The sequence below is a fragment of the Thermobia domestica genome, chromosome 8, assembly GCF_964235325.1.
Source record: "Thermobia domestica chromosome 8, izTheDome1.hap1.1, whole genome shotgun sequence".
Classification (NCBI taxonomy): Eukaryota; Metazoa; Arthropoda; class Insecta; order Zygentoma; family Lepismatidae; genus Thermobia; species Thermobia domestica.
In genome coordinates, this window is record NC_137461.1 from 175010621 (window position 1) to 175028727 (window position 18107).

At 34.2% G+C, this 18107-nt stretch overlaps 1 protein-coding gene across 1 annotated transcript in view; it reads left to right on the forward strand.

Annotated features, from left to right (window-relative positions):
- Positions 1–18107, forward strand: part of LOC145693356 (uncharacterized) — a 1437468-nt gene that overhangs the window by 342826 nt on the left and 1076535 nt on the right. The window contains exon 7 of the mRNA XM_081769283.1: positions 13983–14171. Coding sequence (XP_081625409.1) covers positions 13983–14171 — 189 coding nt within the window. The remainder of the gene's footprint in view (positions 1–13982; positions 14172–18107) is intronic.

The window sequence follows — 18107 nt, forward strand, 5'->3', positions numbered from 1 at the left end:
TTATGATTCTAATACCTGCAGGCATAACCTTAACTTTTGTTTGTTTTGTATGGTTATATATTATGATTCTTTGCCTATGTAACTGATTTAACCATGCCTTATATGTAATGTTGAGATATATATTGTAACCTTTACGTAGGTAAGTGTTTGTTAGTTATTTTCTAGTTGTATTTTAAGCACATATGATGCCATTTTTAATTGAAGTTTTAACTGAAGCCTAATTTGCAAATAATTTATTTGTGCGCCCCTGTAGAAGACATTATGACGTCATCAGGGTTTGCAGCACATAATTTATTGTATGCTGTCTCACAAATAACCATATATGAACCAAATGTATTCCTTTTTATCTTATACCATATTAATTTATAAGATACCAATATTTTGTATAAAGGTTTGAGCGCCACATAAAGTATTATTAAACCATGTAAAAGTGATCGGTAAATACTTGATATAACACAGTATATGTATTCTTCCTTTATCTCATACAGAATACACATACTTCTTAATATACCAATTATTGAACGTCATTTGAAATAAAACAATTGAAATTTGTGTTAGTTGTTTATTAACATTAATATTGTTCTACAGTGGCATGATATGTTATTGATTAGAGATATTATTTACATATATTTAGCTGATTGATATATTTATAAGTATTCATTATAATAAATAATTATATATATTTACCGTATTGTTTAAATAAGGCATTCACAATATTTTTATACTTATATTATTTACAATATTGATATTTTCAATTGCATATAATTGTTGTTTTATTTCCGTGTTTACAATATTTATATTTTCAATTGTATATTTTGAATATTGATGTTTCATTCATATATTTGAATATTTACATATTTACTTTATTACAATATACTATTTACTTATTTACAATATTTACATATTTATAATATTTACAATAACAATATACTATTTACATATTCACATATATAAACTTAGGGAAGTGCCAATTGACCAGTGATGTGAAAATATTTATAAAATTTGTTTCTGTCCGAGAATATCATGACTATGTCGCTATGTTAGGACAGATTTAACATAAGATACATACAAATATTTATCGAACGCTCATACCAATAATGCTAATCATTCGGCACGTTTACTACTTTGATACCTGTACGGCAATGTTTTAAAGTCGGTCATACTGTGAGGATCAAGTCGTCGTCTTTTATTTTTAGCCTTTTGATGAGTTTTGCTTTCAGGCCTGGACACAATGACAAACCCCGGCTTTCGAACAATCCTCCCTGGATTGTTTAACTGTTTCATGTCAATTTTATCGTGAACTAGATTATAAAAATGATCAAAATTAATTTCTTGGCGCGTACGATGATTTAAAGTTATCCCCCTAATTTTAAATGCATAATCTACTTTCCCCATTCCAACCTGTTTTAAACGGTACGCGTAATTCTTTGGCCCTAATCCTATAAATGCATTAATTTCCCACCCTTCGGGAACCGTTCGTTAGTTCACCCAGGTAGGAACTCGAAGAAAGCGGAGGTTTCTCATTACGTGACTGTACAAACATAATACTATCGGTGTCGCAGTACAGCACACGGTCCGACCCTACTGTTGTTAATAATTCATAAAGTTTTAGACGGGACCACGAGGTGATAAACGCGGCAAGGACAACATTTGAGAACTTCCATGGTTTGTTTTTGTTCTCAATGTTTTTATACGTTGCAATGAGATGCCGCTCTCCAATAGGTAATACGGTTTGCACCTCGTATTGTGGTGCCCATAGATAAGTCAAAGATTTTTTCCGGAGTATCGACAATTACCGACTGCGATAAATCCATTCGCTGTCCCCATTTTCCATACAATGAATTGAGGAATATTTTAGAAATATACCTCAATACCGGATTCTTCCTTATATTATAATGATTTAATTTAATGTTTTCATGGGCATAATAATCTGCAATATATTTGTTTTTGTCTTCTTCGCTTTTACAAGAAGCAGGAAATCCCGAAGATTCCTGCTTCATTTGAAGAAAGGAATTTACGAGTCTTCAAACAGACCATCTGAATCCCCTTCTTCAGGGTTCATGAGTTCGAATTCCCAGATTTCAATTACTTGCAGAATTTTATATGCGAGCTGTAAAGCTACATGGAGTTCAGGAGTACAATACGTGGCCGTTAAGGCACGCTCGGAATCGCTATGCACGCTATTGGAAATACTTTTTTCCATACACGTATGTTATCTTTTCTATGTTATCTTTAAATTTAAATGGTAAGGGATATTGTCTCTTAACAATAGGTTTGTCAGTGTCAACTTCGATAGTGTATTCGAAACGATTACATTTACCTGGCACATCACTGAACACACATCTATGTTTAATTAACAAATTATAAAGTTGTTTTTGTTGGTCATCAGGATCAACAATTTCATTTACTTTTTCTTTAATGTCACATACAGAAGGAAAATGTTCCGTTTCTGGACTATTATTTTCTACTACAGTTCCTGAATTGGTTTGGTTTAGAAAATTGATTTTATACATACCATGAGATTCTTTTATTTCACTTTCAACATCGCTAATCTGCTTTCCATACAACTCATACAAAAATTTTTATTCCTGTACTGAATCGAAATTTAATTCTTTCAAAGATTCATTATTTATAACTGGATTTTGGTATCTTTCACGTAAATGCTCATATATTTTATCTCTTTCATTAATTTCGTTTAACCATTCAGTCATACATTGTTGTTTTTGCTTAAGCAAATTCTTTATTACGGGACATTTACTTTCTAAAGGGTAAATAACATCTTCAGACTCACTTCCACAAGAAATTTCTGAATCATCAAAATTAGTGACTTTTACATTGTTTACTAACTCAAACTCCTGACCTTCTCCCTGTTGCCTTGCCAAAATTTTAACTTGGTAACTATTCCCAGAAGAAGGCGAATTACAATCGACTCTGTCAATTTCCTTTTTCATAGGTACCCTAAAGACATTCTGGCCGTCGCGTAACAAAACGATTTTCTGAGCAAAATCTATCTTTGCATTTGCTAAAGTAAGAAAATCTCGGCCTAACAAACAAGAACAATTTAAATCATTTACAACCAGAAACCTTACGTCATACATCAAAGGCCCTATTTCTAAACAGAGGATAATTTCACCTTTTACTGATTTCATTCTTTTACTATCAACAAGTACAATACGGGAAGAGGTTTTTAATTGAGCATTAGAAACAATGGCAGAAATATATTTCCACAATTTAAAGCTGAGCAGGCTAGCAGATGCTCCAGAGTCGCACAATGCGTAACATTCTTCATTGAATATTTTTACCTTTATTTCTGCAGTAGCCTGTGACGAAACAATTTGTTTACAATTTCTATTACTTTCCCCTTCATCCTCGGATGAACTTTCATCACTGTCCCATTGTACAACATTTAAAAGTTTCCTTTCAATAGTAACATAAACAGTATGACAACCATTAGTGACTGCATTTACGTTATTATCAGAACTTCGACTGACTTCCCTGTGATGAGCACCCTCCACACAGGGAGAATTTAGTTTGGGTGCGGAAAACGAACTTGTCCGTTTAAATTAAAAGGAGTAGAATTTACAAAAGGAGGTCTTGGAGACCTAAAATTTCCTTGATTTACAAAATTTGGAAAACCAGGTGAATTTCCAGGCATTTGGCCATTAGGAGAATGCATTCTAACATTACCATTCGTATTTACAGGTTGATTCTTTCCATTTGAGGACTGATAAAACTGATTACCCACTGGGGAATTTACTCTAGGTGGGATTTCCTGACTACAACTGCAATATTGCCCATCAAAATGCACTTCATCATTATTATTGTTATAGCGTTTGTTGTTCTTAAATCCGCGTTTACGCTTGTTATTTTTATTTTGCTGAGTATTTTCGTGTGGAAATTTATTACCGTTTCCCTTATTTTTACGTTTCTTTTGATTCTCATTAAAATTACTATTAGTGGATGTCACATGGTTAATTTTCGCGACCTTACAATTAGATCCCCCTCTGGTATCAGATCTAGGAATGGCTTCCAGTTTCTGAATAACTTGAAACACGGTCGACAAAGTTAAAGTGGTAAGAGTAGTGAGTTGACGTCTGAAATAAGGTGGAATTAAATTCAGTACCAGACTGATAGGAAGTCGTTCTCTAGTATCAGGATTGATTTCCTGTATTTTGTTGCATCTATATGAGACAAAGTTGTATACACTTCCATCTGTTTTCGGATCATACGGTTTATTTTGAAGCACCATTAACTTACTGGCTTGCACTTGTTCATTCTCAAATTTAGCCTTAAATTTCTTCTTGAACTTTTTGAACGTAACAAAAGAAGAACAATTCTTAATATACCAATTGTACGCGGATCCCGTAAGCAAAAACTTTATAATATCTAAGTATTGGCTACTTGGAATATTCATAATTGAAGTCTGATCTTTGAACTTTTTCAAAAATGCAGTCGCGGTAAGTTCGTTCTCATGGCCTGAAAACTTTTCAAATCCTTCTAAATCTCTAAGATTCACAGAAACTTTCCTATCTAAGTCTGTTTTTTTCTTTTCCGCCAGTTTCGGAGAGAACGTGATTTACCTTCCTCATTAGAACTACTAGATTCAAGAGTACTACTACCAGAATCAGAATACATTGAAGTACCTCTGCGCGTATCTTTGTTGATGTGATCGTCTATTCTTTCTTTTTTAACTCGATCGTACGGAAAAACGTGATTAGAATGTGGGAAGTTTTTTACCTGACTTTCTACAAGAGATTGTTTTATTTGTTCTACATCGTTAACAATATCCTCAACTCTGCTACTAATATCAGCCTGCGTTTCTTCCACTGATTTCTGCGACATTACCGTAGTTTCGCATGCAGTAATACTAGATTTAACTACCTCCTGAAGTTTTGACATCCAATTTTCACATTTATCCGTCTTTCCTACTAATTCGCTATGCACACGATCTACCTGACTTTGTAAAGATTCTAGTTGACCATTCAATGTACCAATTTTGATATCACACTTATTTTGTCTTTGATTAAGCGCAATTAAAGAGTCATCAAAAGCGTTCATACATTTTGAAAACTCTTCGTTTTGTTTTTCCGTAACGTTTAACTTTTCGACAACAGACTCTAATTCAACGTTACATTTATTGATTTCGAACAGTACTTATTCTGTGTGTTTCGCAAAATTTTCTTCGCAAGAACGTTTCACTTTACCTACCTCGATTTGCAACTTTTCCTCAAAGTCAGCACGTAAATTCTCTATCTCTTCAGTGACTTTCTTATTAATAGAAACGAAACCGACTTTATTTTCTTCTGTAATTCTATCTAACCTATCGTGTAATTCCGCGTTAGATGTTTCAATTTTTTCTGTCAAATCTGCGTTTGATTTTTCAAATTTTTGATCTACATTCACTGACAATTCTTTAATAACCTGAAGCAACGTTTGTAAATTGAGATTTTTACTCTCACACATGTTGACAATTTAAATACACACAATTATAGAAAAATAATACTAATACTGAAAATACCGTTAGTACTAATACTAATACTGAAAAATAATACTAATACTAAACCAACTCAATATTTAACCCACAGGAAGCTACACATAAACACAATATATGGAACTAAAGGAGTTAACGGGCGCCATTTTGTGGCGGTATTTTAATTATTACACACTGATGCATTCCACTACTTTACTATTGATCTTTAGGTTGATGGACGAATGATAATAAAATACTTTTGTGCCTGTACCCGTTTTGACTTTAGTGGATAAAAACATTGCCATCATAACAGCCTTGCGCTATTGTTTACCTTGCGCACAGATACACCTAGTGGCACCCACAAAGTTAACCTGTCACAACCGTCACTTCCAACCTACTTTACCCAGAATTCGGAGACCAAAATGTGTTCGTGTAACCCACTGTAAGGGCACAATATTAAGCTGTATTTACAACATTAACACTCCGTATTTAATTACACTTCTGAACAGAACTTGGAGATACTAGTTTACTTAAAACACTTTATTTTCATGCATACAGGAAATCAAAGAAACGCAATTATATCATGCATAATGGAAATTTATATATATACGTTTCGATTAAACATCACTAAACATTTATAGTAATTGTTTGTATTCTAATCGTACAATTTATATTTAATTGAGGCCCTGTAGAGCTCGCGATTTCCGTTCACGTAAATATCTTCTTAGAGGGAAAAACCCTTTAAGTTCTGACTTATCTGTAGGGGAAAGATTGTTCCGTCCTCTTCTCACCAGGTTGCATTGTTCCAACGTTTTCCTCTTCTTTGAGGCATTTCTCTTTTGTTATGATTTACTTCTTAAATTTATCAATACTTATTCACAAATTACTTGATTCAAGGTACCACATAATTTGCGAAGTTGTCCTTTCTCCATCCCCTTGACGAATGAATCCACTGTTGCCAGTCCCTTCTCCCAAAGGTACTCCAACCACCAACGCAACACAGTGGATAACGTAATCGTTAAAAATAACCATGAAGCGCTGTGGTTAAGAATGTAGAGGGAGTAAATTTTATAACCATATTTGTAGAAGCGAAATGAGTTTCTGCGTCGCAAAGACGCACACATACATATACACTTTTGTCTATTTGCGAAGATAAACTTCTCAGAGCTGCCTTTATACGAGGTATACTTGGAAAGCTAAACATTTTTTAACTAATAATAAATGAGTTATCCTTTAATGTTATAACATTTTTTTGAATAGAACTCACTATATCCTATAGTGGCTGATAGACTTTCAGTCTTTTCTGACCTTTCAAACATACAACCATTTGTAATATACAGCAAAGCAGCAAAATCTTTACGATACTTATCCAGAGTCACCATTTGGAAGTAAATGCGTGCATTTTTCAAAATTTCAAGTGCAATAATATCAAATGCACGCATCTTTCTATAAGCAACTTCCTCAAAGAAGATAACTTGCAGGGTACAATTCCTAATATAAATATAGTTCTAAGTATGTATTTGTGTACTGCGGTTAGGAACTGTTCCGCAGAAAGTTCATTTTCGTGATTAAAGAGGGTTAAGTCATATCTACTTTCTGTCCTAAAGGAAGAAATACTGAATTCTTTTGCAATTCTTAACATTGAAGCCGAGATCCTTAATGGCAAAGAGTTTGGATTTGAACAATAGAAGAATTGTGTGTTATGAAAGCAAGACGTAATCGTTTAATGTAAGAATATATTTTCATAGTACTTTAACAGTTTCGTTTTGGTAGTGAAAAGGAAAAATGTGAATTTAAGTGAATTTCTCCTCTTTGTGTTAAAAAAGTATTACTTCTTAAATGCAATAAATAAAACTTTCAAAATAAGACAGCTCACAAGATTTGTATCTCTCACAAATGAATGAGAAAGTGAAGATATTAATATTCTAATAATATATTACGTTAAAATATAGTACATGATATAAACTAAGCAAATCTTAATCGAATTTTCCCAAGAATGGTATTGCGTCCAGCGATTAATTTCTTCATACTTTCGCCTAAATGGCAATTTTTTTAAATCTCAAAATGTGTTAATAAAAATTCAAAACAATTTCTTTCAAAGCATACTAATGACGGAAAATTAAAAACTCGTTCCCTAGATTCGCAAGAAACAAAGGGGCGGCTGGCCAAATCGTGCCTAGGGGCGGCGCCATAGATAAGTCTGTCACTGTATATACTTTATCAGTGGATTGGAGATAAGTGTCGTGTTCCCCACTTATCATGTGGTGAATCTCTGAAATTGTTATCCAACTCATTATTTATGAAATCTAAATATCAATAAGAAGTTTTATATTTAATTGACGTGTCTTTTAATTATAAGTGCAAATTTCTTTCCTGAAATTATTTTTGCATTGCTTTAGTGCAGTGCAGCAATATTTGTGGAGATAATAGATATGATTGTTGATTTTAAAATGGTTGGGTACTTAAAATAAGTGTCCTGATTCCATAAGTAGTGAGCAATGTCTAGACGGAATAAGCAAGTGATCAACCTCCTGCATGTGTCATTAGTTCTGCAAAGTGCTGGAAAGTAGTTTGCACTTCGAGCATAGGTTTACTTGACAGGGTTATTTACGTCTTCTATTGCCATCAGAACATTAATATACAGAAACTAAACCGGAATGAAAGGAACTACACAGTCTTATTGAGAGTGATTATGTTTTCTTATTTGTGTAGTAATCAATAGCGCCGAATCACTTCGAAGTTACGAACCGGTAAACAGAAACCACATTTTGCATAACAGACTTCCGAACCACAATATTCTGTTTGATTATTTACGGAGTCGAACTGTATGTTACTTGCAATCAGTTGTACTGTATATGGGTTTTATTTCCAAGTTTAAGGAATCGAAAGCTTTCAACATTGATTTCATTTTTCCTTAGATAGTAGGAATAGAGTGATGCTTTTAGAATTACGATTAGGGATACCCCACATAAAAGATTTCTTGGTTTAATGTTTTGAAGTTAAACATCTCTTTCACTACCAAGACTATATAGGATGTGAAGCCATGGCACAATATGGAATCCTAACTGCTTTATCTCTCAGAAGCAATCGAACCCAGGTGTCTCACGGTGAAGTCATTTATGACACTCATATATCCACGAGGAAGCTCGCATAAATGAACTTATTAACTACGGTTTCATTATAAAATATTCACGAACTAATTCTTGTAATATAAAGCAGTTTCACTGTTTACTAGAAGAGACCTTGATAAATTTGAGTTTTCAATTTAGGTCTATGGTGCATGGCCTATGTGAAATACGAAAACCTTCACATTGTGAATATTCTACAGGCTGGGGGCAGAAATTTTATGTGAATATCGTACAGGCTGAGCACCAAAATTTTGTTTCTCACAGACTAGGCGCCAAAATTTTATGTGGAAGTCTCAACGCTGGGCCAGAAATCAATGTAACAACCTTATAACTGAGTGACGCAATGTTGTAAAGGCCCCTACATTAGGCGCCAAGAACTATGTGAGGCACCCTCAGGCGGTATATTAGAGTTGTGAAACGCCTTGAAGATGGTGTTAATTACTAAGGAAAGCAGTTTTGTTTTTTAAAAAATGTGATCTAGAGATTTTAAGAGAATATAGATGAAAGAGGCAAATTCTAGTAATAAGTGGAAAGAATATCTCCTGAGAATGCTGACTCTTAATACTGGTAGAGATGTGGCTTATGCTCCCATATATATGGCAAATACAAGCCAAGCACGAAATCATTGTCTGCTTTGTGTAAGAAAAGAGATATCTTGTGGACTTACCTTAAGTCGACAGAAAGAAACATTGTATTTCGAACTTACTGGATGTATTGACATAACTATTTATTCGTTCTTCCAAACGGGAAACTAAAAACTAAAAAAAAAAAAATATTTACACATACACAAATAGCCAGTGTGATTTACGCACTTATTTAAGTAATTAATATGGTTTTGTTTCAGTAGAACCATTACTCTGACTAGGGATGACTCCTAAGTTGAACCTTGAATCTGGGTATAACCTATATTTTTCCTGCAAGGGTTTGTCTAGCAACTTCCAAAACAAGTTTCAATTCCTTACCCGGAAGTGACCCCACCACTTTAGGCATGGAAATATATGCAACAACTTGACCTATATAACAAAGTACTCCGTATGACTAGTATATTAAGAATATAATGTGCACTACCCAATTATATCCTGTATAAAGGTAATAAACCCAAAATAATATTTCACTGTAAATAACCTATATTAGTGAACCTCACTATCATGCCGTAGAGTGATTGTGAGTCAGTCTAAATTACGTGGCCCTCACATCTTAAAACCAAATCCCAAAACCCACTGGCGTCTCTGGCATGTAAAATTTGGGGGGGAGGGCATCGAAGAAAGTGATTAAAATGGTGCTACCTAGCCCAACCTATTTATTATATTCGATTCCATTTGTTACCTTTCTGCTTACCTTCACGGATCCCCTAAGGTATATCAAGAACTCTGATATTTCTATAATCGTTCCACAGCCTGAATAATATATTCCAAATAAATATGATTATTATTTATTTATTTATTTATTTATTTGTTATTCTGTCGTTAGTAAATAAATTAAATTAGAATGAAATATTGAATATTTTGTACTTCAAAATATTGGGGGACGCGACCCCATCGTCCCCCCACCAGAGATGCCTATGCCAAAACCTGGCAGCGCCATCTTGCCAGGACCGTGATGTGTGAATTACATGACACACACAGCAAAAACTAAAGCCAAGCTCCGGCAAACAACATCCAACCAAAACCTTCTTCCCTCTCATTACCCGGGCCTTGTCGTGGCGAGAGGGCTTACAGCCTTAAAGGCGACCAATGGGGTTTATATAGCTACAAAGAAAGAGCTGTTCGAATCGAGTAAATGAGCTCACATTACCAGCACAACTAGTTTTCCCTAATTAGCAACTCAAAATCTATTGAACGTTTTTGTACCGTGTGACCTATCAAACAACTCCTCTAGATAAGAGTTGACAAATATATCATGGACGTACTGGTCTGATATCGTGGAAAATATATTGAAATACGTAAACCGAATGTGTCTCATCTAGCCATAACAATGAGTCACAGTAGTTGTGATACCAAATGACTTACTGTTGACTGAATATTATGGATATGCTTTTCTCAACTTTCATATATAACAAAGACTCATAAAATGCTTCGTGTGGAGTGTTGTACTGTATGGGGCGGAAACGTGGACATTACGTAAAGGTGACGAAAATCGACTGGAAGCCTTCGAAATGTGGGTGTGGAGAAGAATGGAAAGAATTTGTTGGGTCGAGCGGAAGACGAATGAGAGAGTGTTAGAAATGGTGGGTGAGAAAAGAACACTTTTAGATATTATTAGGAAGAGGAAGAGAAACTGGTTGGGACATTGCCTAAGAAGAGATTGTATCATGAGGGACGTCCTAGAGGGTATGGTGGCGGGAAAGAGAGGGAGGGGCCGAAAGAGACTACAATTAATGGATGATATTAAAACAGAAAGATCATACGCGAAGACGAAAAGGTTAGCGGAGGACCGTGGAGCATGGAAGCTTCTCAGCTGCAGCAAGTGACCTGCCAATAAAGGCAGAATACCTATGATGATGATGATTTCTCAACTTTATAGGTCCACTAATATAGGATATTTATAGTGAAATAATCATGTTTTTTTTATTTTATTAATTAATATAGAATATAATTGAAAAGTGCGTTAGTCTTGCAGATCACTTTAATATATAGGCCATATAGTTCAATTGTTCTATATATTTCCAACTCTGAAGGAGTAGGGTCACCTCCGGGCAAGGAGTTGAAACTTGTTTTGGAACTTACTCGACAAATCTTTTCAGGAAATATATAGATTATCCCCAGATTCAAGGTTCAATTTTGGAGTCATCCCTGGTGAGATTTTCGTTACATCCGTCACATCCTCTTCCCATTTGATGTAACCGATGTTCTATGCACTTTTCTAGCCGTTTATCGAAGGTCCCACCTTCAATATGTTAGTACCACACATTTACTGCTCCCACCAAGAGCATGGCTGAATCCTTCAATCTAAATTATTTTTGATCATTGAGTGTAATTATTGCTAAAATCACACAATAGTATTATTGACATACTATAACCAAAATAATACAGTTGCTGCAGCTTTTCTTTCGCATTACTATTCCAGTTTGTTACAAAATTTTAGTTCCTGGACGCGTGAGTAGAGTGGAAATATAACTGTGACATACGAAACTCTTGGTTAGCGTGGTCCAACACTGTACAGTCTATCCACATTTCATAATGTTAGGTGCATACGGAAAATGTTTCTACCGCGTCCTTTGCTGGCATATACACAGTTCATTGCGACCATAACTACAGATATATATACAGTCGTTCAAGAGAAAGAAAATTTCTAACATAGACAAACGTGCAATTCACAATCCAAACGAATCGTAGAAGGAAACCCTACGCATGTCCATAACACAGCTACCTGACTGAACACTATCTTCGAACTTCAAGATCTCTAAATTGTAAATTTCAGTCTAACACAGAAGGCCCAGCGAAGCGAATTGTCTGTATTTCTACCACGAATCGTCTTACAGAGCAAAGTGAATCATATATTGTTTTATCACTGACTGCCACGAACTGGCTTGCGGCTACCTGTTCTATTTATATCTCCTCGGCGACAGAAAGAAGACTCGATTCCAATGTACAGCAAATCAGATAGACTCATCCCCTTCCAAAGCACTTCTTGGGTGGTGTACCTTTCAACTGATATTTCATAATTTACGTATACGTGTGCTTTCCACTAGTTTTTCACGTTAATTACACACTTCTGCGAAAAGCCACTGAAATTCTGGAAAGTAACAAACCCTGAACCATTGCGACAACTGAAGGTAGAACGTCATCTTGACAAGTGAACACACACACACACACAATATTTTGAAAACATTAATACAAATGCAATAAGTCAGAAGGGTACTGAAATATTGCACTGGTAGTAAGTAGAAATAGAACATAGACATTATATACGTAAAAAGAAACAATCATATAACAACATCCATTTGCCTAGAAACACTATTGTTTCTATCTCGGAAGCAGACGAAAATAGTAGACTTTCTCAGAGCAAGCATGCCTCTCTCATTAGCAGCAGACAAGCTATTCTTTATTTTTTTTTAAATATACTTTTTTGGGGGGGAGGGATAGAAGGAGTTATACGCGATTAAAAATTACTTCCGTCCAATTCTTTTCTTTACCATTGATAAAGACGACTTCAGATGCCTTTAGTTACAATTTTCTATACATAAGTAACAGCAACAAAGCGACCGTTTTAGAATTGAGTGTGGTTTATGGATATAAATTATAGACTCGCTATTTTCAGTCGTTGAAGGTAGGGCCTTTTTCTACGAAAGCGTCTATTCTTTCAAAGTTTGCAGCAAGTTAGTTCTTAGTAAGCCTTTTCTAACATCTGAGTGTGAGCATTGAATGCATATACAGAGACAATAGTCTAAATACGACTCCGCGGCGACAATACAACAGTCTGCCAACGTATTTTTACTTTCATTACTTACTCTTCGCATAGTATTACCCGTTTGCACACCTCTTGGTGAACATGAAATAAATGAGTTGTTTACTTGTGTTTTCTTGGATTTTAAAATATGTGCATGTATATCTTCAGAGCTCTCATCTTCCAGTGCTAGTAAAAAATGATAAATTTCTATCAAATGTAGATGCTTGCAGGTAATAATGATTTAACATATAAGCGTCTTGTTATATCATCGCTCCTAGCATCTTGTTATCCCAATAATGAATGTTGAATATTCAATTAAATACTTACAAAATACGCCTATATTTGCAAGTAATGATAGTTGAAATCAGATACTTGATAAGTACAGTCGTCTGTAGTCAGGCGTCTACACTGTGTAAATATTACACAACATGTAAGAAAAAAATTCAAATATTAACAGAGAAATAAATATAAATTTACATTTTGATATGCAGATCACAGCATTTAAATATTGGTATGCAAAACTTTTATAGTTAAATCTCCGCTTGACAATATACAAGGAAAGGCATCAAACGGAAACTTCGGAAACTAATGTCTAGAGTTTTGAGTAATCCATATGACAGTTCCGTGCGCACGTATCATAAAAGTATATTAATAGTAGTAAACGAAAAACAGATAAAACTTACGTGGACAGGTATAACTCATTGTTTGACAACTTCGTCTGTTCTAGCAAACTAGTTACTCTTAGACAGATAAATTGTTTATGATGTTAGAGAGAGAGACAGAGTTAACTCAGCATCAGTACTAATAAGATTTACCTTTTCAGACATTTAAATTATTAGTGAGCAATAATTTAAATTATGATTGGTGTTTAATGATTTGTCTAGTAGGACCTCATGTGAATGGTTGACTTCAAGATATGCTTGACAGTAGAGAAATATTTGCTGATATTGAACTAAGCTATACATAGATTGAATTATTATTATTGTACTTTTCAGGGTCCAGCTGGACTACCAGGGCCTAAAGGTGAAAAAGGTAATATGGGCTTAGGTTACGAAGGAGAAAAGGGACAGAAAGGTGAGAAGGGCGAAAGAGGACCAATAGGAGAGCCTGCTATCTTCCAATTTACAGAACCGAAAGGTATAACGGTAGGTCCACGTGGTGAAACTGGACAAAAAGGAGATAGAGTAAGTATTACTTGATTTTAAATTGTATTCGAATGCATATTGGAACAAAATGAAATTTACAGAAATAATTAATCAACGAAAGTGAACCAGAAAAGCAAGAATTATATTTAATATAAAATTGTCCGTTGTACATAAATTTGAATGTAATTGGGTCCTACTTACGTTAGCTGCTTTTTTGTGTAGGAAGCAAGTTATCACAGCGTACTACGAGAGACATTTATAAAATAAGATCTGATTTATAATAATAATAATAATAATAATAATAATAATAATAATAATAATAATAATAATAATAAAGTATTAAACGTCTTGAGTAAATTAACTTTTAGATTCTACATACCTTCAGCTACACTTCAACGTAAATTCCGTTGAGGAAAGATTTGTCATGTCGGGAGACAAACTTTGCAGACCCATGCCAATTTATACGACACAATTTTGTAGAGAACAGATCATGAAGCTTGCGAAAATTTCTCCCATAGCGTGCAAATGGTGAATCTATTTTCAGGAATCTTGATCTTTACAACACGCACAAGATCGTTAGTGATTACAGAAGGTTGATGTAATCATGATCCATCAGGAACATTCTCCCACTCTCCCTTAAACAGTCTTACCTACTCACGAATTTTGCTATCACTATTGGCGTTTGAACTGTACATCTCACAGATTTGGCGATGAATTTCTGCCGGTGTCACGTTTCTTGCAGTCAGGAATAGTATTAGAAATCTTGTCTCGCAAGCGGAGGTCTGGCCTATTTTTGAGCTCTTCTCTTATACACCACAAAAAGGTCGGGAAACAATGTGCATGCGGAAAATTACGAACGCTTGCAATTAACCTTACTTTAAAAACGTTCCTAGTATATTCATTAGATAGTCACTAAGTAAGATTGAGAAATTTTCCGCCAATTAATTCAGTAGTAACGAGAGTATAGCAAGTTCCCAAATAAAGATATTAAAAGCAAGTTCCCAAATTGCTTTAGTAATACAATATAGTGAATTAATTTTTCAATATATATAAATAACTTGAATTTTCTAAATTTTTATGTCTTATGTCTAAAAATTTTATTAAAAATTCAATCAAGAGGATTCAGAAACTGATTCGGCGCTGAAGTGGGAACCTGGAAACAACCTATCAGTAAAAGTAGTTCGTTCTAATGATGATTTCACTATAATTCGATTAATTACTATTGTAAACTTCAAATATTTTTATACTCATACTTTAAAGTGTATTGTTTTGAGAAACATTAATTAAATTAATAAATAATAAAGGTTAGTCTGCAATTGTATTTAGGAAATTGAAGATCGTTCAGAACCTAAATGTTCTCTTAAACTACCGATGTTTAATGTTCTCTTAAACTACCGATGTTTAATGTTCTCTTAAACTACCGATGTTTAATGTTCTCTTAAACTACCAATGTTTCAAGATGTAAATCACTTCTTTTCTTCATTACTTTTCAACCTCCAGTTCTTTCCACCTTCTTTACAATTACTATAAAATGATATTAATATTCTACATCAGGCTCCAAAAGCTTGCATCAATGACAATATAAAATACGATGTAATCATTCAATTTACATTGAAGGTGGTTCTATTATATTCAGTGTGTGAATTAAATTATTGATACTGGGGGAAATGAAGTGAGGCCCAACATGACACTACAATGGGGGAGGGGGGTGAAATGAGACAATGCCGCCCTCTCCCTTCGCAAATACAAATATGATTATCTGACAAAAATAAACAAGAATTTTTTTAAATCAATAAACTTAGCAGGAAAAACTATATTGTCTATATATTACCTGAAATACCCGCACCTAACTCTTTGAACGTGTCTGAGTGTAGAATGCAAAGCACGTGTGCAAATCATTGCATGACTTCATTATACATAATATAATGTCATCATCCAAATTCGCCTCCGGTGAAAAACTGAAGGATATGAGGATACGATAGCAAATGACAACTAAAGCCACAATAAAATAGTTATACGTGGAGAAGGTAAAAACAAGATAAAAGAATACGTATATTGAGGTAGTTGTGAGTAAAATTAGAGACAATCAAAAGAAATAGCTTACATCTTTCATTTTGGAATACAACTAGTAGATAAAAATTAGATGGGAGGACAAAAATCAATGGAATTTGACAATATACCTAAACTATTTATTACTAAAAATTGTTTGTGAATTGGGAGCAAAATAAATTACCGACAGACATGCTTCAATAAATTTATATGGGAGGATTAAAATCCCTCCACATCACGCAAAATAATTCGCACCCAACTTATATTAGTATCGCCCATCTCCATATTCAATTTCTTCACTTTATTTAAAATGTATAGTTGACTTGAAAATACTTTCTCCAAGAAATATGTAGCTTTTATACCATTAAATTTTCAATAATTAAAAGCTAACAAAAGCTCCGATTATTTTATAGAATTGCTGGTACAGTGAAACTACAATTATCCACATTAATTAGTTCCTGACGTTATGGATAACCAGAAATCCAGATATATCGAGAAATCAACGATAATGCTGTGAGGTTAAATTTTTCTGTAAATTGCTTTTGTTTGGTAAAAAGAAGGTATATGTGGTAAAAATAACATCACCTTTACCACAAATAATTATTTAAAAATTCATGAAATTTCAAATAAATATAAGTTATGACGTTGGTTTAAATAGAAATTTCCAGCAAATTATATTGTTACGAACGAGTACATAAAGTTCATCTTTTATTCTTTCTCGAAGTGTAATTTTATTTTCTGATATTGATCCACATTAACGATTCGGATGACTGGAATTTGGGTAATTGAAGTTACACTGCATTAAATTGATTGTGCTGTGGGTATTGATCTTGTGTTCCTTTATAAAATATTCCGTGTACGTGACAAGTGATGTGGTTTATAAGGTATTAAGTAGTAACTAAATTTTGAATACATTTACACCTTAGGATGTATTACAAGTCAGTTAATTAATAGTAAGCGATACCTGGTTAAATAATAAAGATATCCTACAGAATGTATCATTCGAGATTTTTAAGTAGAGTAAGATCTAAGTTTCATTTATACAATATAGACATATTTGTCTTGATGCGACCTTGTAACTTCCAACCTAAGGGGGGGAAAAAAGCGAATACTGGCAGTGAGCATAGTTTAGCACCACAAGTTTAACGCACTGGCGTCTCTGGCGTGTAAAATTTGGGGGGAACATCAAAGCAAGTTATTGCATTTGTTACCTTACATTTGTTTGGGGAGACATCAAAGAAAGTTATTCCATTTGTTACCTTTCTGTTACCTTCATGGACCCTCTGAGGTACATCAAGAACTTTGTTATAATCATTTCACAGCCTGGATATTATATTCCATATAAATATAATTATTATTATTTATATGTTATTCTGTCGTTAGTAAATAAATTAAATTAGAGTAAAGTATTGAATATTTTGAATTTCAAAATATTGGGGAAGACGCGTCCCCCTCGTCCCCCACCCGCCAGAGACGCTCGTGGTTTAACGTGAGTCTAGCAAATTTTTATGTTTTTCAAATGACAACGTCAGATTATTACATATTTCAAAAGTTACAGAACTAACTAACTCACGAGGTTCAATGCCGCGTTCACAAAATCTCTCCACTGACTTTTCTCCTTAGCCATCTGGACCCAGTCTCTACTTTGTATTCCTATTACTGCGAGATACATCTTAATATTCTCCTCCCATCTGCGCCTGGGTCATCCTAATGATCGTTTTTGAAAGCGTTCCTACTTTCTTCCATCCTGGCTACATGACCTGCTCATTTGAGCCTCTTAGACTTGATGACCCTAACAATATTTGGTTAACCATATACATTATGTACAAGGTAAGCAAGAAAGTTCTGTCGCTATTTTACCTGCCACATTCGAAGATTGATGTGTCACCTAAGACGTACCTGGAAAATCAAAAATAGTCCCCATCA